This window comes from Dermacentor variabilis, chromosome 2 (genome assembly GCF_050947875.1).
Source record: "Dermacentor variabilis isolate Ectoservices chromosome 2, ASM5094787v1, whole genome shotgun sequence".
Taxonomy (NCBI): domain Eukaryota; kingdom Metazoa; phylum Arthropoda; class Arachnida; order Ixodida; family Ixodidae; genus Dermacentor; species Dermacentor variabilis.
This window is the reverse complement of record NC_134569.1, coordinates 46,695,450-46,718,315: the sequence shown is the minus strand read 5'-3', so window position 1 is coordinate 46,718,315 and position 22,866 is coordinate 46,695,450. Positions and strand designations below refer to the sequence as shown.

The window sequence follows — 22,866 nt, the reverse complement described above, 5'->3', positions numbered from 1 at the left end:
TTAGACAGCAAGCGAGTGTAGTTGATTTCTGTAGTTTATATTAAAAGAAAGAAATGAAGTTGGTCAGGTCGCGTAGAGGCATATAACGAGTGATCGGTTAGTTTACAGGACAGATTGCAAAATAAAGGGAAGCGTGGCCGGTTGCGCCCGAGAAGTAGAAGTTCTGAGATTAGGAAGTTGCCACGCACAACATAAAGTCTGCTGACACAGCACAAAAGTAGCGGAGATCGCAGGGGTAGTATTTTGTTCCGTAGTAACTTGAGTGAGCTGGGGATAGCGATAACGATAATGAAGGTGGCGAAGAAGAATGCAACTTTCGGACTGGAAGCAGGGAAAACTGTAAGGCGTACTACACATATACACAAATTATTTACTCAACGCAAGGATTCCATTTTTTTTTTACTTTTTCATATAGAAAGATAGTTGCCTGGAAGAGGTTTGGGAGCGAGATGGGAGGCGAACTTCGGTCATTTTCACTTTACACTGGGGAACCATCCCAACACGGCGTTACGTGTCACCACTTTGAACACAACTATAAGCGAACTATAAAAACCACACTAGCTATCCTCTGCCCAACAGCGTCCACGAATTTCCAGTCCGCATGAATAAGTAACGTTGGCGCAACCTGTACATGCAACCCTTGCTCAAGTTCCCGAGAGGCTCCGCGCAGATGGTCCCTGACCGAAAGACGCGTGCATTAGTAGTAGAACTACACGTAATGCGACAACCGCAATGCACGCTAATTAATGGTTGTCGGGCTTGGGAAGGGCACCCGCGGTAACAACGCTTGTATACGTGCTCCTCTCGCAAATATTTAGTAAAGCTGTTCCCCTCGAACCACCATCTCGATTGTGCTCAAATTTAAATATATTGTATTTTGTCCAGCGGTGGCCAATAACGGCGGTGCTTCTTGGGTCTCTCTCTGTCTCCGCCTTGATGAATCGGGGGAGAGGAAACGACGTTCTCCGAGAGCGGAGGTTACAAGACGCGGGAGAGATCGCGCGCATTCTCCAGCAATGTACAACGCGTGCCTACGTCTCGCGTCACGTGTACTGTGTCTGTCTAGCTGCGTTTACGTTAGTGCGACATTAGCGTTTCGCATTCCTTAGCGCCATCGCGTCAATAGGATGTACGCGACAGCGTTCTAATCTGTACAGATTCTTCGAACCCGGACCGGGGTTCTTGATTAAAGTTTACTCTCTCTCTTTCTCTCTCTCTCTCTCCTTAGTCCGAAACAAACTGGAAACTGTTTCCGGCGAGCGCGTTTTGCCGATGACCGGTTGAGAGCACAGCCAGACGTTTTCTTTTTTCCCCTCTCCCTTGATTGTAATACGCCAGCATTAAATAACACGCACCGCGTGAGACGACTTGCCTGTCTCGATCTGTACCCTCTCCCTGATGCAATAATGCGATCCGAGTTTCTAGCGCATTATCGCAGTTTACACGGATACGATCCGCTAGAAATGCGGTGCGATGCGCAGTTGTCGCATTCTTGTAAATGCGACGACATCTGCTGACCGATATCGAATCACGTGCTATTTATTGAGTCAACAAAAGAGCTACCGCGAAGTGCTTGCAACAACAGCGGTCGTGTCGCTCGATTCGCAGGCAGCGGTAAGGAACGTCGACCCGAAGAATTCACTTTGCATCATTTACCTTTCGAGCTTTATTACTTTGACAAGTCTTTCACGCGAAGGCTGCCGACTGATATTAAGAGGAAGCTTTAGCTCGGGCCCAACTCCGACGCGGCCTATTCAAATACATGTAAAACGCAAAAACGTTTTTATGAGATAACCCCTGGACCGATTTTAATGAAATTTGTTGCATTTGAAAGAGAAAGTTGAATTCTAGTGACTGTTGGAAGCGGAATTTTTATTTAGGGCTTGAATTTTCTTAAAACGATTTTCAAATATTTGACCGCTTGAAAAAAATAGAAGCACAATTTTTAAAAATTGGTAGCTCTGTATCAAAAACAGATATCGCGGTTCTGTGAATGGCATCCATTAGATCATTGAAAGCGGACAAATTCGATATGTCATTTTACATCTGACGTGAATTTGTTACGTTGTTTACAAGGGTTCTGCAAAAGCTGTATTTCCATGTTACTAAATTTTTTGAGATTCATGTGTAATATATCAATTTTGTCCGCTTTGGATGTACTATTAGATGCATTTCACATAATTGTATTATCGTTCTTCCTTTAGGCGTTACGGAGTTGTAAACTTGGCAGTTTTGTTTTTTGGAAATTTCGGATTTTCGCCAGTTTTTAATAAAAGATTGACGCCCTAACTCAAAAATTCGAAACCAACAGTCACTAGACCTTAAGTTTTTCTTTTAAATGCAACAAACCTCGTCAAAATTGGTGCAGTGGCTGCCGAGAAAAACGAATTCTCTTTTTACATGTATTTAGATAGGAGCAACCGAGCTAAAGCTTCCTCTTAAAATGATGATATTCACATCATCATCAGCAGCAGCTAGCGAAGAAAGAAAGGAGCGAGGGTGAGTTGCAAAGGCGCGTTAATAGAGGATGCGAGCGGAGGATAAGAGCACCGATACGTTAGCTAGACGTGCCAAACGCATCGCAAGAGGGGTGAGTGAGCGCTTCTGTGTGACTTCCGATGACGACGTAACTGCAGCACTACAGCGACTCAACAAATCTGTAGGAAAAATAGAAAAGTTGCGTATAGTTTTCCGCCGCCGATATTTGACCAATATTTGGATCAACAGTTCATGAGGCTTCGCTATCGAGTGGTTGTAGTAGGTTCCGTTACAGTGTCTTTAAAGCATTCCAGGGTTCTCTTAAGACGGTACCGTGGCTTATAGACGATGCCGCTATGTGGCAGCTGAGAATGAACGATATTTTCGTACTTTCTTTGCAGACACGGAGCAGTGGGAACTGACGTGTGGTGAAGGCGGCAACGGGGGTGGCGACCACCCCCCTGCAAGGCACAACCATTCGTGCGTGGTACACCAGGGCGCCATGTGGGTCTACGGAGGACTCACGGATCTCCAGGAACGGGCCGACTTCTGGACCTACCACTTCGGTGTGCAGACCGTTTTGATCTCGGTGAAATTGCGGCGGGGTTTTTATTATATAGTTTCGTATTGAATGTTTGATGGTTGTGATAAGTAACCACAGTTGTACCGCTGTTTCTCTTTTCCATTCATTATCTTTTGATCATAAATCTGTTCAATTTTTTAAGGTCTCATTGCTCCTAATTCTTGGCAGAAGTAACTAAATCAATGTACGCCGGTGGTCAGAAATTTTTTTGTCTGCCTACATTTTCTCGCTCAGGAAGTTCAGGTACCTCTTCTGCACTTAAACTAACTAACTCTTCTAACTAACATCTTCTGCACTTAAACGTTCAGACGCTGTCGTGGATAGCCAAATCATCTGGAGCAACATCAGCAAGTTGCAGTGTTCCTGTTTTTTCTGTTGGAGGGAAAAAAAGTGAACGCTAAATACTGTTTTGCAGGCTTTCGTGGAGAGTTCAGGAACTATTCCTTCATAATGTCTACCTCAAATATGTATATTTTTTTAATTTCTCGTCAAAACACTGTAGTCCCTTTACTCACTGGTGTTTACTCGATCTTTCTTATCATTCGATATTGAATTGATATCTATCCAGTTGCTATGACGTTGCGCTGCTGGACTGGAGCTCGTGGGTTCGATCCCGATAGCGGTGGCGGTCGCATATCGATGGGGGCGGATGTGAAAACGTTCGTGCACTTAAATTTAAGGGCACGTTAGGCAACCCCAGGTGCTCAAGATAGGTACGGCGTACCTCTATAGGTACAGCGTGCCTCATAATCATGCCGTGGTTTTGGTCACGTAAACCGCCATAATTTAATTAATCTCGATTAAAGATATTTAACTGATATTGAGTTTTCTTTTAAATGTAATCTAAACGGACCAACCGTATTAACCGCATGAAAGTGGTGCCACGTGATCGAATCAACCTGTGTGGAGCGTGTGTTAAACGCGAGTCCACGCCCAATCTTTGTGCGTGCAGACACCGGTCGCTGGAGCCGGATACGGCAGCCCAAGGGCGGCCCCGCCGAACTGCACGGGCACGCAGCGGTGCAGGCCCAGGGCTTCATGTACCTCTTTGGCGGAGAGCGGGCGGGCGCTGCCAACAACGACCTCTGGAGGTTTCACTTTGGTGCGTGTTGCGCGCGCAAAGTCTTCGCCGTCTGAAGGAGTTAACCGCTTTGTGATCTTTTCTGCAAACGGTGATTTTCTGGTGGCTGTCAAAGATGTCTTCTCTCGCCTAGCAACTTAAATCCTGAGCATCCTGACAAGCTTCGCCTCTTTTCAAACAAAGCGGGTGAGATTAGAAAAAACATCGCTACACTGCATCGATACCTACATGGCTAAGTGAGAGAGAGAGAGAGAGAGAGAGAGAGAGATAGGGGGGATTGTGCTCACTACGGAAATCTCGCATGCTAAGCTTCACTCTGAGTTGATGACTCTCTGTATAGCGTCAGAGCGTGGTCGCACACAGTCCTCGAAACACGTCACTGCATTGAGTCAATGCTTATCGCGGGACGTCTTCACTTATTCTAATTCACTCGAAGGGATGCGGGTTCGGCGTTTCTGAATTGGTGCACTTGCATAGGACTACTTACAGCCTGAGCGGAGCTCCACACGCTCGAAGTGTCTCGATAAGTATCTCTGCTCGTGATGTGAATAGCGCCCAGGAAGAGACATATATGCTGAAAGATTCCGTTAGAGCACGCAGAGTAAGACTCCGTTAACTCGAAGCTGTAAAAGCCCTGGAAAATATTCGAGATAAGCGAAGTCGTGAAAATAGAAGCCCGCTGGACGCGCATAGACCACTTGGAGCCTTTCTAAAACGAAGCTAGTAATATTCTCGGTCACTGTCGCGCGTATCGGCACCGTACACGTCGGCGTTTACAGTCAGCGACGTTACTAGGACTGTGCCGAGACAGCGTGCTTGGATTTGGAGCCAGTCGTCCGAGCATAATAGATTCTAGACATCCCCCCCCCTCCAAAATAAATCAAACTGACGCTGCTTCTTTCTGCATCGTACTTAATTTTGAACAATTTAGCTTCGAAAACCGAAACTGAACTACGGCAGAGAGCAACTGTCGCGCTTTCAGCAGACGTCCACAAGTGATGCGGCATTTATATGGCCCACGGTCGCGCAAGCGTCTTTTGTCTCGTCTGTTCCTTGCGGTAACTTCCCAAAATCCTGAATCACCAGCTGGCCTTCACCCACACTCTGCTATGCTCAAAAGTGCTAGTCATCATGCTCAAGGTCCCGTTTAATACGCTGTGACCACATTGATGCGATACTGGGCCTCTTCGATTATCAGCCCCTGACACTGCCGGACTGCTAGGGACTGCCGTCCCGCATGCCAAATTCTCGAACAGCTTCGGAAGCACCGCCCACTAGTCCGAGAACTTCCAGAATCGTGTTCGTTTTTCACAGACCGGAAGTCGTGGACTATAGGAGCTATCAGCAGATTTTTGCTCGGATAATTAAGCGCAAGCAGCTGTAGCAGACGACGGTTGTCCTGAAAAGATGGGCGCGGCTTTTGACGCCATGTTGTGAAAGATGCCATGCGCTTCTGCGTACTTTCTGCATTCCAGATGGCAAATCCTGTGCACTTAGCTATCTCGTCTGTAATATCGGTGCTTTGTGTGCCATCATGCGCTTTTCACGAGCCGTCTAATTGCTGCAGCTTCAGTCTTCGTTATTTTTAAGAGAGAAGCACAGCGATAAGACACACATGCTTGCTTTTCTTCATGTGTTTCGCGAAATTTGTCGTGCTCATTGCTTGCTATATGCGTACTGAACAAGTGAATTTCGCTTTTCAGGCGAGGGAAAATTGTGTGCGAGGAGGCGTATCGTATTGCATGTGGCTATTTCACGCCGGTTGCTGAGGTGGTATACAATCGGAGCTTCGCCGATCGCTGTTCACATATGTTCATCCCTTCTGTTGCCAAGTTCAAGCGTTTGCCTTTTCACGTGCAGGATTAGTAGACGGTGTACACGCGCTCTGTCCTAGGCTCGTGTCGGGCCTTCAGTAGACAATCTCACAAGCTTTGAGGATATCGGAAGTGCGCAGTTTGCGTGAACAGCGACGTGGCACGACCGCGATTTTGGTTGTGTCCGTGTGGAAACTCCCGCTTGAATTTTGCAAGCAATGCGCTATCTTAACTACAGCGATTAAGGGGCACGAAAAGTGAGAGCACGACGTAAACGGTGTTGCGTACTCCAGGGTAGCGTACCGTACTGCTGCCGAGAAGTAGCGGCGCCTGCCTAACGAAGCTCGACCGACATTACTTATTGGGTAGCGTGGCGTTGTCGGCGGGCTGCAGGCATCCGGTAGATCATGGCGACCAAGCAGGGGCGAGACGATTTGCTAGTGCGAAACTTGCACGGTTTATTCAAAGGTAGTTAAAAGAAAATAAGGAAAGCATGAAGTATGAAGTCTCAAGTAAGAAGTATATCAAAGTACATTTCGGAGCCCCTTAAATAGCTCTCTACAAGTGTGGGCGGGATCTTGCTTCCATCGATGACACGTGACAGGCACGGAGAGAGGGCCCCTCCTCCTGCAATACCAAGCACGGGAAGGAGAGGTCGATCCTCTCATCGACGAATCCGGGGAGAAGGTCGGGTTAATGACCTCTCCGGTGCACGTGGGCTCCGGTTCAGAAAAGGTCGGGTGAATGACCCCTCCGGTGCACGTGGGCTCCGGTTCAGAGAAGGTCGGGTGAATGACCCGTCCGGTGCACGTGGGCTCCGGTTCAGCGAAGGTCGGGTGAATGACCCGTCCGGTGCACGTGGGCTCCGGTTCAGGAGCGTTAGGGTGAATGACCTGTCGCCACGTGGTGTCAGACGCCAACCCTAACAAGGGCGCTTTGCGAACACGTTCTGTGCGCTCAGGCTGCGATTCTACTATGCAAGGTTCATGCATGGTTGTGACCGCAACGTAGCCTCTGAGACTGCACACCAGCTCGGAGGCCACGCTAATGAATTCGCTGGGTAGGGGGGCTATCTACGAGTAGCTACGAGCAGATGACGGTAGCCACGAAAGTGACTTCTGGTCACGGTGCTTTGGAACGAAACATGGAGGAAAGAAACGAAATAGGAGAGGCCCTGATGTCACGTTTTTGAAGCCGGAAGTGTGGCCATTTTGATGTGCCACCTATCTTTGCACCTCCAGCCAGCTCGCCGGAGCAGATAGGCGCCAGCATTGAATTTACATTGCTACGAGCCGCCAGAAGTGTGTTCTGCCGACCCGCGTCAGAACAAAGCCTACGAAACATCTGTAACAGCTTTAGTTAAGCAGACGAGCTCTTGCGCATTTGCGTAACACGTTGAAGAAGACGACGAAGACATGCGCCGTCATTACTTAAGTGTCTCTGTTGCTGGCTGACACTCACACTCATCTTCAAACACAACTTTCAAGCTTACACAACACACTGCAAAGTCAGCTTGTTTCGCGAACAGAATGTGCTGCGAGAAAGACACGGGCCACTTTTAAAAGGCCCAGAGCAGCAGCGAGAGCTTCATGAGCGCGGTTGCTATGGCAACGTTGACGTTTGGAGTACCAGTCCCAGTGCTCCTTTGCGAAAAACAGCACGTGACTTCCGCCACACTTTCTCCAACACGCCCGTACTGGCCGGAGCCTCTCCTACGCTTTCCTTCCTGCATGGAACGAAACCTCAGACAGTCCCCGACAGCTGGATCAGGTGACTGTGACATGCTCTTCTGTCAGGACTATTCATACCGGAAGTTGCAGATGGTTAGCGGATAGTCCGGCTCTATATAATCGAAGAGGCCCACTGATATCGTCCTACATGAGAGGGAAAAAAGAAAACCCTGCCTCCATTCCACCCTGTGAAAGTGGATGTACGGCGAAGCTGTTGCCGACACGACGTTACACAAGCAGCACCACCACAAGCAACGTACGTCACGCGCGCACGTACATGTGCGCAAGTGCAGCATACACCCTCATTCTTCTAGGCCCTCCGCCAAGCGCAAGTGCCTTATTGAACTAATTGAATTTTTCAATGTAACTTGCGTCAGAAAATTCGCAAAGTACGACTTACACGCAAGCTGCAGACATGATAGCTTCGGATTGTAATTCGAATATGGAAGAAAAATTCTGTTACGCGGAAACTCAAAGACAAAGCCCTTTTACAGCTACCGTTTGAGGTATGTCTGAGTGGCCACGGCCGCTAGGTGGCGGTACTGTTCTTGGATGAGCACGAGCCCGCAAGAAATCCTGGCCAACTAGAGACTAACAGCTTCGCGGCGCAAAAGTGTTCCGAAACAAGAATGGAAAAACACATGGGTTATCACCACTGCCAGAAAAAAATTCGACTTAACCGATATTTCGAGATATCCGAGTTCGAGTTATCAAGTGGCTAGTACACAAACAAAGCACTATGCTTGTGCGCATTTTTAGCCTGTGTCTATTCCTGAGCGTGGTTTACTTCACGGCCGATATTTCCTGTGCGCGAACCAATCCGCCACGTATACACTGCCGCATTGAACTTGCAAAGTGAACCAGCTCGCCGTTTTGAGACACATTCGTCTCGCCGTTGGCGTCCAGTGAGCGAGACGTGGGAGAAGGTGGCGGTGGAGGGCGTCGTGCCGACGCCCCGGTGCCGTCACGTGGCCCTGGTAAATCCGGGACTGGCCACGTGGGCCGACCGCGTGTCCGCCGCCAAGGAGGACGAGGAAGGCGGCGCGGCGCTGCACCAGCATCGGCCGCGCCACGGCCGGGCCGCCTCGCTGCGCTTCAAGGTGCACCCGGTGTCCCGGCTGTGCAGCAAGAGCACGGGCTCCCAGGACGAGGACGAGGACGACGACGCCGGCTGCGCGTATGGCGGCTGCGGCGCCCAGGTCAACCTCAGGTGCGGGCTCCTCTCGCCATTGCTTTGCCGCTCCTTTTCCATCCGCTTGTATGTACCAAGGTACTAAAGCTTGCAAATAGTTAGTTAGTTAGTTAGTTAGTTAGTTAGTTAGTTAGTTAGTTAGTTAGTTAGTTAGTTAGTTAGTTAGTTAGTTAGTTAGTTAGTTAGTTAGTTAGTTAGTTAGTTAGTTAGTTAGTTAGTTAGTTAGTTAGTCGATCGGTTTAGCTCTAAGGTTTGCAAAGTGTCTCACAGCTGCGGCATGTGCATTGCATCAGCAGTAGCATTGGTGACAGAGGCTAAATTATTTAATGGACAAAGCTCTTCGCGTTTAAGTTATCGCATGAGCAGCAATAGACGACGTTTTCCTCATTTAATGATGCCAACATTACTTAGTCGGTGATGCTAACGTTACGGTTAGCATCGCCAACAAGGCGCGCGATTGGAGATCGCTGTTCGGATCGCGCGTTCAGTTTCGCCTTGCTTGATTGGCCTAGGCCGCGCCAACTGCACGCGGCTGGCAAAGTCGGCGCGGTGAAACTGAACACACGATCCGAACAACGATCTCCGATCGCGCCCATGGTCTTCGGTAGTGCGGGGGCTAAAAAGGTGTGGACGCAAGGAGGGTGGCCTACGAAAACACGTTAGAAGCGCTTCCGCATATGACACCGTTTATATCTGTGGTTAAATTTTTATCATTTGGAATGTGACTTCTACAGCACTCCTTCTAAGTCCAGGAAGTGGACATATGCAGCACATTTTGCAGCACCGATTTACTCTGTCTTCACGCGTTCGGTAGGTATGCACCTCCAAGCAGTTTGATAGAATTGCACGCAGCATGTTGCATGCCGAGTGCAAGCGACGTGAGTATACTACTAGCCGTTTACCATTTGTAACATACGCGCTAACGACGCCACCAAAGCCTTTCTCAAACCGAATCATTGGCACATAGGTAACGAGCATTAGAAACGCAATGGTTTGCGAACTTGGAAATGCCAACTGTATTGTACACACTTGTATCACACAGATATAACAGTGATTTGTTGTTTTGCTTGTTTGTACTGAAAATTATCGTCACCAGCACAGCGACCATGCAGAGCGAACACGGTAGACTCGCGGGAGGCGCTTGCGCGTCTTCAGCTTAGACTGACCCGTCAAGGCTACGTGCCGTCATCTAGATAATATAACATCTTCGTTTATACTTGGTGGCGTTGATCTGTGCTGGTAAGAAACCGTCCGTCCGTCCGTCCGTCCGTCCGTTTGTTTGTTTGTTTGTTTGTTTGTTTGTTTGTTTTTGTTTTCTGCGCATTGTGCTTCCGAGAATAATTTCCTATGTTCGAAAGAGTTGCTTGCAAGCTCGCGCTTGTCTTTTCCTCTTTGCTGTGGTGGTGTTCCTGCGCGCTGCAAGTTTCCAAGTTTGAATCGACCAACCCTGCTGCTGCATTGGGCATTGTTAAATACTAGCCGTATATCTGAGACCGCGCCAAAAGGCTCGCGTTGCACCTCCCCACGACCCGTGTGCACTACAGACAGGGCGAACACACGTGGGACGCAGGTCCCTGAAGGAGAAGCTATCCAGCAGCCGGCTGGTGCGCAGCATCTCCAGCGGCAGCTACTCCGTGGGCAGCGGCTTGCGCCGAGACGAGACCGAGAAGCTGCTCGAAGGAGGGGACCCGGCCTCCGGCGTGCCCACGCCGCAGGCCATCCAGAAGTCCGCGAGCACCGACGCCGTGCTCGAGGCGTCTGACAGCAGCGGGGAGTCGACGCCCCAGCACCAGCGCAAGCGGCAGCTGAGCGTGCGCGTGCGGCCCCTGTCGGAGATACTGCCGCGCAACAGGGACTGCTCGGTGCCTGTGCCTCCGGGAATGCTGAGCCCGCCGCCGCAGGGTGGCAGATCCCGGCGCATCACCAGGTGCGCCCGCGTCACATGGCACCCCCCCCCCCCCCCCTTCACCTGCCTTACGGTTGGCACAACTAACCGTGCATATTGCTGTCTGTTGTAGCGATCGTAACATCACTTCGGTCTGGACGAGCGTCCCGATCATGTTTAGTGACCGCACGGAGAGATAGATAACAAACAGTAGACACGCCAGGACTTACTTAATGTCTATTGCAGGTATACAGTGACAGCTGCTACGTAGGGCGTGCTTACGATATCTCAACCGGAATGCAGAACAGAACGCTGAGGGAAAAAACATAACACCATGCAAGCTGCTGCAACATGCTTACATGTGTACTGCAACGCTTAAGACTCTCTGTACTTTTCCAATGAATCCTATGTTGCGCTTTCCCGCAGATCCCTCTTTTTTCCTCGTCTACCTGTGTTGATCGTTCGTTCCGCGTCTGCCGATGGCTTTCGAAGCATGAAGGGCCGCCGCTACGCGTTTCGTGTCTCAGTTCGCAGAGCTTGAACACCTTCAACGTGTCTTCCTCGGCGGCCGCGGCCGCCCCCGCGCGGTCCGGGGCCAGCTGCTGCTGCACGCCCACCGCGACCACCGGAGGGAACAGCGACCAACAGCACACGCCCTGCGAGAACGCCACCGACCCCCGCGCGGACTTGCTCATCGACCTCGACCAGAGCAACGTCAGGTACACAAGATATTAGAGGGTGCCTGCTAGGAGAGCTCGAAGGGGCCTCATGTTACGTTACTGCCTCAACAGGAGGACCCGGTTGTGGCCCTTGCGAATGTGTTTTTTTCTGCGGCCAATTTACTCTGCTTTGTGACACTTCACTCAGCTGCAGTTATGTTGTCTAACTGCGTGGTTTTAATTTCCGTGTTTGTAATTCCACTTCGCTTCAGAAACTGAAGGGCAACGCCACCGCTGCGCTGACTGGTGACAGCTCGAGAATAACACTCCTCGGTCATTTTTGAGGCAAAATTTCGCAACCATGCACATCCAGCATCTACTCCAATTCAATGGAGTGGTATTCCTCACACAACTCCTCGTCGTAAGGAAGGCCGAGAAGCTTTATTGAAGCGCAGACTTTTTTGCAGTCGATTCGCGGTGCTGTGTTCCCCTGACCTCAGCGGAGGAGCTTCGAGCGCACCCATTTTGTGAACCCGGGGAGAAATGTTTGATAGTGTCAGACCATGAAGGCTCGAGCAATACGTATGGCAGGAATCATCGACATGAAGTCCGAAATGTTTCTGTTTCTGTTCCACGCCTTCTTAAAGACTGTCGCTAATATTCGATTAAGTATTAATAAAAATTCAAACTTCCAGTCTTCCTGCGTCCTTTTCTTTCTGTTTTTTCAAACAACTCCTTCGCGTTGGTTTGATGCAATACTAGCTACAAGTCTAGCATTCTGCAATATACCCCACCAAGGGGCTATATGCGAAAGCAGCGCACCCCACCTTAGGTACTCTCGCTCACCCGTTACCTGCGCTTCGTGCGCGTAGGTACCGCGTGGGTGGGCCCCGACGCTCGACCAGCAGCTACACGTGGTTCTCGGACGCGAGCAGCTCCGGGGCTCCTGCCATCTCGCCCCTGCAGCTGTCGCACAGCGCGTCCCACTGCTCGGGCTACTACTCGTTCGCCGAGGACGACCCCGAGTTGCAGCGCGACATCATGAACTTCCTGACGGGTCACGGACCGAGATCGCGGCCCTCGTCGCTCAACGCCGCCACGGCCGCCGCCATTGAGCTGAGCACGTTCAGCGCAGCCGCCCAGCCGGGAATACAGGTTGGTGGTGTGTACGCCGTGTGTACGGGGAGTTGCGCAGGCCCGTCGACTGAATTAGAAGTACACTGATGTGAGACGGGTTGCTAAAGTGCTTAAAATGGACACGCGCCGTCAAAGACGATAGAAATGCAAAGCTGTCGATGCGTTAGCATTCTTAGGGTACTTTACGTACTTTTGGGGGGCTGTGTATGTTCTTCTCTAACCATTTTTCCGCCTACCTGGGTCACCGGGTAGTCAATGGTCAGATGGGTAGCGCACCGGGCTCCTATGTTGAGGGAACTTCGAAACCCATCGGACTGGCTTGCGCCAATGAGCATGTGGCAATGTGTACATATGTGCACATTGCCACATTCTTCAAGGAACCTCTTTCATGCCGCCATTGGGTATGTGTCGCTCTTCGATGAACCGCTCGGCAACTTGGGTCGCTGAGTATATGTGCCACTGAGTGCGCGGCAAGCGAGGAAACAATTCTCAGCGTTCGCAGGCACCGGCGCGCCATGCTTCTAGTCTCGGAGGCCTCGCGCGGACTTCCCGGCAGCGAGAGAGGAACCCGCCTGCCGCATGACGCGCTTCTATACCAAACGCTTTACCGTCCACAGTCATCGTGAGCTGGGTTCTGCCGATTTTTTACACATAAGGAAAATTAGAGATTGATAGCAATGCAAGTCAGTAAGTTTACAGAGGCAAAAACAAATGCAGCTGTCTTGCGCTAAGCAAAAATTGGCTGCGGCTTAGCTCAGCTAACCCTGGATATGAAAAACGAAAAATTGGTTTAGCATGGTGGAGTCTTAGTTTCGCTTGGTTAACCTTTAATTTAGCTGTGATTATTAGACTTATACTTGCAAATAAAAAAAATCGAAAATAACGACAAAAATAAAAATGATCTAAAACAACGCATTAGCGCCCGTATACCACAGTGTGTTTGTTTCTAAGGATTAAAACTTGTTTCATTCTATTACTGAGCCTATGCAAAAACAGTTACGCACAAATGCGGTCAAAATGCATCGAACTATATCTAAGTTGCAAGAAGTCTCTCTAGCATCCACAGCGTTGACTGCTATGCACTGCTATGCATGGAACGGAGTATAGTTCATACTTGAGCGGCAGTGGCGTTCGATGGTGAAGAGGGAAAGGGGCCGTCCTGCACTCGCGCAACGATTCCTCCCTTCGATATTTTGGCTGGGCAGCAGACTGGCGAAGATGTAGCCTCACTGCGCTCCTATTTCTGCCTTCAGGACCATCCCTACTACTGCAGAATATTGGTAGCCATCAAAACGGGTGCCACTACATTCTCAAGTACATCTGCATACTATGTAGCAAACACCTTGAAAGCTGGCTTCTCCACAATAAGGGTGCGCATGCCAGGAAGCCAGCTTTTTGAATCTGTTTTGCTAGGACATTCGGTGTTTTTTATTGCGATGGAGTCTTATATCGACGCTCCAAGCGCATTTCTGCCGTCGGCGTCGCCGTAAGGTTCCGCATAAAGTCCAAGGTCGATAAAACAGTCGCCACGCGCCATATGGTGTGTGTGTGTGGGTGAAAGCTTGCGAGGGTGAGCCGGCGAACGCGGTTCAATCTCTCGTGCGCGAGCGAGGAACGTAGGCCGGAAGCATGCCCTCTCCTGTCGCGGGTGAGGCAGGGTGGTGGGTCAGGTGAGGGAGGAGGGGTGTTCTTCTACGGCTGTCGCTAGGGTGCTAGGGTGCCTCGATGTCCTCCTCGCCCGCCGCTCCGTACAGAGTGGCGTCTACCGCGGCGTCTGCTACGGCGTCGGGCACGCGAATGGCGTGAATGGCGGACGCCGTAGTGGACACCTTTGGCGGACGCCGTAGGGTGCGTTGCCGATGCTCGTGTGTCTTGAAAGCGACCTGCGACGGGGCCAAAGTGCGCGCCCGCGCTGGCCTCATCTTCAAAGCGATATGAGATGTTTGCAGAGTGCGCGTAGTACCGGTAGCTTCGCATGCGCTGCGCTTTCGATGTTTCGTTCGCGCTGAAGCCAAAGGTGCGCGAAGGTGAATTTGTTTGCTACTGCCGCAATTCCTCACTCCAGCATTCTGACCGCGACTTTCCGCGTTCATCGAGCTAGATGGGTTCATGGTTACCTGTGCACGCGTGACGCGGTGCTTGTTAATTTAGTTAAAACACGTGGGCGAGCTAGTTGACTTCAATCCATGATAGAATGTGTAAGCGCGACTGAACAAGGACGTAGAAAGAAGCAGACACACAAAGGCAGCGCTGTCTTTGTGTGTCTGTTTCTTCCTACATCCTCGTTCAGTCACGCTTACACAAGTTTATACGGCCGCTAAAGCTACTATCCTCACTTCCTACAGCTATCCACTAATTTGCTATCGCGATTGGTGTTTCGCCTTTCGGGCAAAAGTTAACCTTTTTTAAAAAGTATTTTCGTATGCGTAAAACATAGCCAGGTAAAGTATTTAAGCAAGCCTTTAACATATTCATTTATTGTGTGAATAGTAAGCGCAGTTATATATTAATTATAGGAGCACGTCAACTATAATGGAACCCAAGTAATCTCTATTATGACAATGCCGCCATTCTGATTGCACCACTGGGACATTGGGTAGGTGTATTAGCTAAAGGGAGCCGACGCGTCATTACGCAACGTTCGGTACGCTCGACGCTGGATGAATGCTTATCATTAGTGCAAACATAGTAGTTATGTAACAAACAGCGCGCATTGAAGGCGAGGTGGTAGTACAGAGGTGATTGTGAACGTGGTAGGAAGTATAAAGGTGACTCTCGGGCATGTAGAAAGCTACCCTATGGTTGTAAAAGGTGGGCCATGTGCATTCAAGTGCGAATAGAACGTTACAGAAGGCCCCTGATCGAACGCTATAGTCGATAAGCGTAACATAGGTTTCTCGTACGAGGCTCCTGCAAGAAGCTCCTGCATCGCCAGGTATTGTTACTCAGGGAGCAGAAAAGTGTCAACAGAGTGAACCTACAGTCACCTAGCTTCAACCTAACTCTCTGCCTTTCCTGGAAAAGTCACATTGCAGCTGATCTCTTCTATCTTCTAGCGTGTCTGTAGCTGGAAATAACGTAAAATATTCACTGCACAGGTAGTATTGCTTTCGGTGTCTACGGGCATTGCCCTGTTGTAAATTTACTCTGAACTGCTAAGGCGAATAATGATTTCGTGTAGTAGCGTGCGTTAATGGTGAGGTAAAGCGCTTGTTGAACGTTAGGCGTGTCCCCGTGATCTCCACCGCGTATTTACGTCCAATGCCCGTGGCACGACTGTATCGTCGCTTGCTGCACATTGGCCCCAACAGCTCGAGCTTGGTTGTGCACTTTTAAATCGTCTCTATATACACTACCCAAAATTTACCCAGCCGAAACCTCTTATATGTTTGGCCGCTGCTCGACACTTCTTTTTTTTTTCCTTGGAGTTGTGTGTTGCAGCGCAGCTTATGCTCATTTATCGCTCGTCTCATTCAAGTTAGCATGTTGTAGTATGTTGTAAGTGCTTTGTTTTGTTTCGTCTTCTCATTTTCTCTCTATGAGTGTTGTGAGCTGGTCCATGCCTGTTAACGTAACATGGACGAAACAAATGCCAGCAAATATCGACAGAAACGATGCGTTATAGCCACCGCGACCGGCCCTGACCCCTTGCAATGTTGGCAGGTGGTGAAGGAGCGCGCGCGCTCCTGGGACCGCGTGTCGCAGCGCACGCCCACCGTGTGCAGCCAGGCAGCCGTGGCGGTGTCCAAGCGCACGCCCATCCAGGCCATCAAGGAGGAGAGCTGCCAAAGCACGCCCGTGCGCCTGCGTAGCGCCGGCCGGGCGGGACACGGCAGCCCTCCCGGTGGGCGCACCGAGCTGCACCAGTGGCGCCTCTGCTTCTACGTGTTCGGGGGCCGCGAGCAGGGCGCCCCGGGACTCTACCGGCAGCCCATCTCCATCTGGAAGCTGTACGTCTGAGAGAGCCGCGCTGCCCCGGATTCAGTGCTGCACCACCGCGTACGCGTCTCAACGTACGCCGGCCACTGGGATGCAACCGGGCCCTTTTGTCCGCAAGAAGGGGACCCACCTAGACCAGTGGACTCGGTGTTGCTGACCTAGAAAAAAAAAAAAGCCGAGAAAAAGGAGCTAGGTGCCCCGTCGCACTCTGATGACATTCGCAGGGGAGGCATAAAAAACGGACACGTTCCCCCCCCTTTGGTGGTACTGAAAGTGAAGTAATTGTGTGCCGATATGGTTTCGCGGTGGGCATTTTGCCCCCCTGGCACCCTTTGGTAGGTGCGCCTGTGTGTCTCTGTTGTTGACCTCACAGCCCTTGCAGCGCATTTACCAGTGGGAACAGCGAACGCAGCAGGTCCAGATCCAGAGAAACGTGACCTGTGCTTAGCTGCGGCGTCGAATGAGCGTCCGTGTTTTGGGACTTTCGGTCAGTGGTAGAAGCGCTTCTGTGCTCCCTTGCGCACTGCTTTTTTTTTTTTTTTTTGGTATATCGTTCACTTCATAAGGGGCAGCGCAGTTTCCCGCGCTAGTGTCCGGGAGCCGACCTGACCCAAATACGACCTTTCACGACGGAGTATCTAATTACAGCTTTAGCGCTATTGGAGTAGGGTAATCCGAGGGCCTCGATTTTTCAATAGGCCTAGGACATAGGAGAGCTAAATAACAAATCTTTGCCATCCACTGGCATGAAATATAAACGTAACATTTTCAGATTTTCTAATGTGGGCAACTGTTTTCTCTCTTTCATGTTGTTACTCAAGTATCTTGCTTGGAAAATTTCAATTTCGCTATTCATACAGGGCGGATATTTGGGTACTAGGAAAGTGTGTGAATATATATCAATGTGTTAGCACTTGTCAGACACTCTGCTTGCCTCCTTATCTCTGTTGACTCAACCGTTCGCTGACAGTGCCCACCTGCTGATGCCTCGGCAGTGAATTTTTTTTCTCGCTTTCTGCATCAAATGTTCTTTTAACATCATAAACGCACAAAAGGCGTGACGTAGCTGCTCGACTTTGTCTTCCAGTTCTCCCCTAAAATTCTTCTTTGTTATTTCTGTTCCTCTTTTCTTCAAACCACAAATGCTATCTTTCCACACACGCACAATCGACTCACGCTTGAGGTTCACTGTCATTTCCAATACCACAGTGTTCTTTTTAAAATACAGCGAAGCAAACAGCTGCACCATCATTTGGTGATGAAATTCTCAGCTTTATGATGACAGTGGTCATGTGAGAGGGGCTGTGCAATACTCGTTGCTTGAATACTCACTCCATCATCTTTTGCTAGTATATTCTTTTGGTGATTTGGCGTGCTAGTATTAAAAGTTCCTCTGCATTCACTACATTGATCTTAAGCATGCATGAAAACGTCCAAGGCTGGCTCCACTTGCTATCTTGTCCTGAATTGATAGCAAATTATGATACAGGAAATATTGATCTCAGTTTTGTTTCAGTGAACATATGTCCTAGCTTCTTTGTTTTGGTTGTGGCGCTTTTGCAATAACTGACTGGTTTAAAATGGTGAATTGTTGAAGCTCAAAGTTGAGCCATCAAGGCTGAGAATGCGTGATTTCACATAGTGTGCAATATGGGACAATGGGTACAACGAACTCAAGCGTACCTTCGCTGAAAAGGAGTGAAGCTGTATCATGTTTAGTCTGCAATGCCAAATGCCATTGAGTACGATATTATGTTCTTACTCAAAACATTGACATTACGCTGAGCAGTGTTTCAGCTTGCCAGAGAATGGGCACTGACGTCTCCTTGTTTGTGCATGTCCATCATCTCGCGTCTGCAGCTTGTTGAGCAGTAGATTCAACTATGGCCTCCAGTTGCTGCACTACTAGTTGCAGAGCAAATGTCTCGAATGCCTTATCAAGACAGACCTGCCATCTGGCATTGAAGATTACTGCACTATTGCATTTCTATCTTGGTTTATTTTCATAAATATATATGTATATATATATAAATTCTTGTACCTGGCTGTTTTATTCTGGTGGGCTCGAAGCAGAAATCTCAGTGGCCAAGAGTATTTATGTGAAGTTGGGAGTTTGGCACTTCTCGGCCTCTGCTGTTTAAACAAGGAATTGTATTTTTATTATGCACTCATAGATAAAGTGTTATAAAGAATAACATATATGCACGCATTCATGTATACGCATGCAAGAAATATCCATATTTTTAATGGTTTTTATTATTTTTCTTTTATTGCAAAAGGTGAAAATTACCTGAAGGCAGCAGTGTGTATCTTTGATAGGTCCTTCTTTTTTATGTGTACATGCATCTGAACTGTAGCTAGGAGCACAGAATGAAAGCGTGGAAGAGGTAACTGTTTCAGATATTTTTTTTAATATTTAGAGGCTGCTTTTATCATTTAGCGATTTAAAAACAGGGTTATTTATATTGGATCCACATTGCCCTCCAAATCATTATGTGCTCTGTCAATCCTATCAAACATGAATAGTTTGTCGTAATAATTCTGCGGAAACCTGCGAGGGGAGAGAAGTAATTAATAAAGGGAAAATGAGACATTCACCCAATCGTGGCAAGTTCTACAAAGGAAACCCATACGGGTTTCTCAAAAGAAAAGCTGTTACGTAGAACTATTACGCTTAACTCTTGCCTTTCATTCGAGTTGTTGATTAATTCGACTTCGCCCTGCCATCTGCTAGCTGCTTGCTTAGCTCAGATGGTAGAGCGGCAGCCCAGGAAAGGCGGTGGTCCCAGGCTCGAGTCCCGGACCAGGACAAATTTTTCTTCAACTGCGAGGCTTTTCTTTCGAGGAACCCGTATGGGTTTCCTTTGTAGCAATTGCTACAATTGGGTGGATGTCTCATTTTCCCTTTATTAATGAATAGCTTGTCCTAGTCTAATTTAAAGATCTATACAGATTCGATGCTTCATCCCGACCATGTCCTCCTGAATCCCCTTGCCCAACCAGGAATTCATTTTTAGTCTGCAAAGATGTACAGGACACTTACACAGCAGGGAAATTATGTCCGTGGCTGAGGACTACAAATGTCATCAAATATTTTTGCTGCATTCTGTTTGTCTAAGATGTCCAAAAAGTTTCTGATGTAAGATACAGTTAAGTTTTCTTTTTCTGGCACGACCAATACCAACATAATTGCCCTGAAAATCTGTGAGATTTGGCCGGCAATGCTGAGATTGTGGTGAGAAATCACGAAGAGCATTGTTTGCAACTTGTTGATGTAAGCTCGCGCACATTGCCCTGTGTGTGTACCTTGAATGGTGACTACTTTTATGCCCCTTAGAGTGTTCTCTCGAATTGATTCAAGTGGTGTGCCATGCATTGTTTAATTTCAAATTTTTCAAAAATTGTTAACAGGCTTTTCAATTCTGTAACAAATTGAATGTGCCAAGAAAGGGAGTATTTGTGACCATAAAAAAACGCAGCATTCTGAAGGTACTGAGGCTCTCATAGAAAATGATTAATGTGGTGAACTCTCCCTCGTTTTACCTTTGTTGATGGACATTGCTGTTTATTTTGTATCTGCCTTAGCATTTCGTCCTGTTTAACCTCGCACGCGAGTGTTCTAGAATGCACAAGAGCTGCAGCGAAAATCGTGTGCCAATGGGACTCTAAATGCAGCTTTCTTGCAAGCAACGGCATCTGATGAGTGGGAGACTGTTCAGGTGGATCGCATGAACCTTTGACCACCGAGAGGCTTCAGAAGATCTGGTTGCTAGTGGCACGGAAGACTGACATTCTATCAAAAATCGCACTGAAGGACTGTGGCGTGGTATACAGTCGGAGGCCATGCAGCGCCGATCGCCAGTGTGCAAAATGAAGCATGAAGTGTACTTGACAAGAGCTGAAGTTGTCGCACTGCCACCAAATAGTGTGTTATCTTGTACCGGGTCCTTGTGTGTGTATGCGTGTGTCCGTGTACGACGCTGAATGCCTGTGTGTACTGCTGTGTGTGCTCGATTTTATCGACTGACACTGTGTGGGTCAAGGCTGCGGCAGCAGGCAATGATCATTCCTGTATATCTTTACACCGATCAACACGAAACTCGTGCTGCGCGCTTTGTCGGCACGTAACTCACAGATAGCGTGCACCATGCCAAAAGTGATTTTCTTCCAGCAAACAAACGTTAAACTGCGCTCAATATTAAATTCAATTTCGCTCATGCAAGCTTCATCGTACAACTCAGTAACTACGTCCGGTCCAGGTGGCACAGCCATGCGCTTAAGCGTAAATGTTTTCGTCCTCATTGCATTTCATGGAAAACTTGAGCAAAGCTGTCCAACAAAGCTTGAACGAGCGGCCCTCGCGACTACGTCTAAAGAGCTCTAGACAAGCTTGTAATACTTCGAATTTCCCTCTCGCGCGTTCACTCTTACGCAAGTTCCCTTCTGCGAACAACGCGAAACAAAAAACGGTAGAGCAGTCGACACGAGCGATTCTCTTTCGCGCTGTTGACCTGTCCCACGTTCAAGCGCCGGAAGCCGCGCCTCGCCGCCCGAAGACGTCACTGTGGACGTGACGTCAGCATCCGCGGTCGCTGTACCTGCGGTACCGACTGCAGTACCCACCACGCGGAACTTTTGTGATCGAGGCTGTGTGAGGGCGTGGAGGAAAATTTCATCCGTTCACAAGCCTGTCTCTCGTCCGAGTACTGTTTATGGGTGGTACAACCCATTTTAGAGCCTTTCCAATGCCAACATGAAATGTAGCTCAGCGCGATGCTCACAAGATAAGGATTAAAGTGCGTCGCGTAGGAAATCGTGCGGGACATTTTTTTTTTCTTCCAACCATCCTGGTTGGGTTGCTGTTGCAGCAGCCATGATGAAAATAGCCCACCGTTGTAATTGTCTTAGCTTGGGCGGTAACTTCGAGGTTACTTTAGTGCCATGCATTAAATTCTATTGGTATCCGAATACGTTTGGTTACGCCGCCCGCTCACTGCCATGCGCGGCATTCCGCCTGCGCGTTGAAATAGCGTTTCCCAACCGGTTGTTTTTCTTCCGGTTCTTCGCAACCTGCCTTAGTCCTGACTCAATGTTGTTGTTCTTTTTTTCTTTCTTCTTTAGAGAATGTTTCACATTTCAAGGGTAATGGAGAGCGTGTAATGGACGCCACTGCCGTGATTGAGGAGCTGTACACGAATTGAGCATCGGGCCTAGGTGCGCCACTTCCCTCATTCGAATGGACCGATTTCTGATTTCGCTTGAAAAAAAAAAGAATCTACGAGGGGGGTAAATTGTACAACGGACACGCTAACCTGTACGGCTTTGCCGTTTTTTACCTTCTGTAATTGTGACGCGTGGAAGGAAAGAGGGAAGCGGGCATAAAGCACGGAATGCCTCTTATTCGTTGCCCTCGCCATGCACAGTGCCGTACCCGATGGGTGTCGCTTAATTTGTACGCCGCTTGACTGAAGGGCAAGTGACATTGTCGGGGTATAGCAGCTGTTCACGTGATTATAGTGTAGGAAGGAGAACAAAAGCTGAATTGTCGACAGCTCAGCTGAATGTTCTTCCCGTCATGCTATCCCTTTCATACTTTTTTTTTACTTATTTTGATTCGCGGTTTCGCAATGCATGCGTCATTCCGGTGATCGTTGTCTGTAGGGCGTCTGCGTTCTCCAGTTATGCGCTTCGAATGACTTTGTCGTCCGGGCACAATGCAATTTCGTTCACATCCGTTCCGCGCCGTGACAAGGATAAAGTTCACCGTACAGCTACATGCTGTCATGTAGAGCACTTACGAAGAGCATTGTGAACTCGGACCCACGTTCTATGCTTTATTTGTTGGCAGGACTTAGGTGGAAGTGAGTTTCTTCATCACTTTAATTTCCTCCAATTTCAATGTAATTTTTCATCCTCTTAAACTGCAAAGTTTTCTTTCGGGTAGTCAGTTACTTAGCCAGAAACGTATATCAATGTTACCGTTCATTAATCTTCCTCTGCCACGCAGATTACAGAGGAATCTCCGGAGATTTTTTGCCCTCACAAAGTTGTTTTGACGGGGATTCGAAGTTGCGCGTGACCTTCCTTCAAGTCGTTAAGCGATAAACCACACGAAACACGAGAACAGCTAAAGAAAGTCTAGACCGTCGCGGAAAACAAATTAAAACGTCTAAACCAATTAACTCTCGTCAGGGTTAAACGTTATTTAGACGTATACTTCTAGACAACGTCCTGCAGCTTTCTAACCGTCCACGTTGACTGTTGTCCAAAATTTTCCATAATTTAAAGTCGCCTTCGCGCCTTTCCAGTAATTTCAAGAAGCTTTCTGCAAGTTTTGTGTTAAGTGGAAAGCCGAGCTGGTGTGAGGC

At 48.7% G+C, this 22,866-nt stretch overlaps 1 protein-coding gene across 4 annotated transcripts in view; it reads left to right on the top strand.

Annotated features, from left to right (window-relative positions):
* Window positions 1-21,466, top strand: part of LOC142571774 (uncharacterized) — a 112,716-nt gene extending 91,250 nt beyond the window's left edge. For 3 of the 4 annotated variants that reach the window (XM_075680371.1, XM_075680370.1, XM_075680369.1), the window contains 7 exons: window positions 2,880-3,044; window positions 4,014-4,163; window positions 8,593-8,896; window positions 10,449-10,805; window positions 11,291-11,482; window positions 12,295-12,577; window positions 16,223-21,466. In XM_075680371.1, coding sequence (XP_075536486.1) covers window positions 2,880-3,044; window positions 4,014-4,163; window positions 8,593-8,896; window positions 10,449-10,805; window positions 11,291-11,482; window positions 12,295-12,577; window positions 16,223-16,519 — 1,748 coding nt within the window. In that variant the 3' untranslated portion in view covers window positions 16,520-21,466. The remainder of the gene's footprint in view (window positions 1-2,879; window positions 3,045-4,013; window positions 4,164-8,592; window positions 8,897-10,448; window positions 10,806-11,290; window positions 11,483-12,294; window positions 12,578-16,222) is intronic. The other variant, XM_075680372.1, reaches the window with a different exon arrangement.
* Window positions 21,467-22,866: the final 1,400 nt, after the last annotated feature.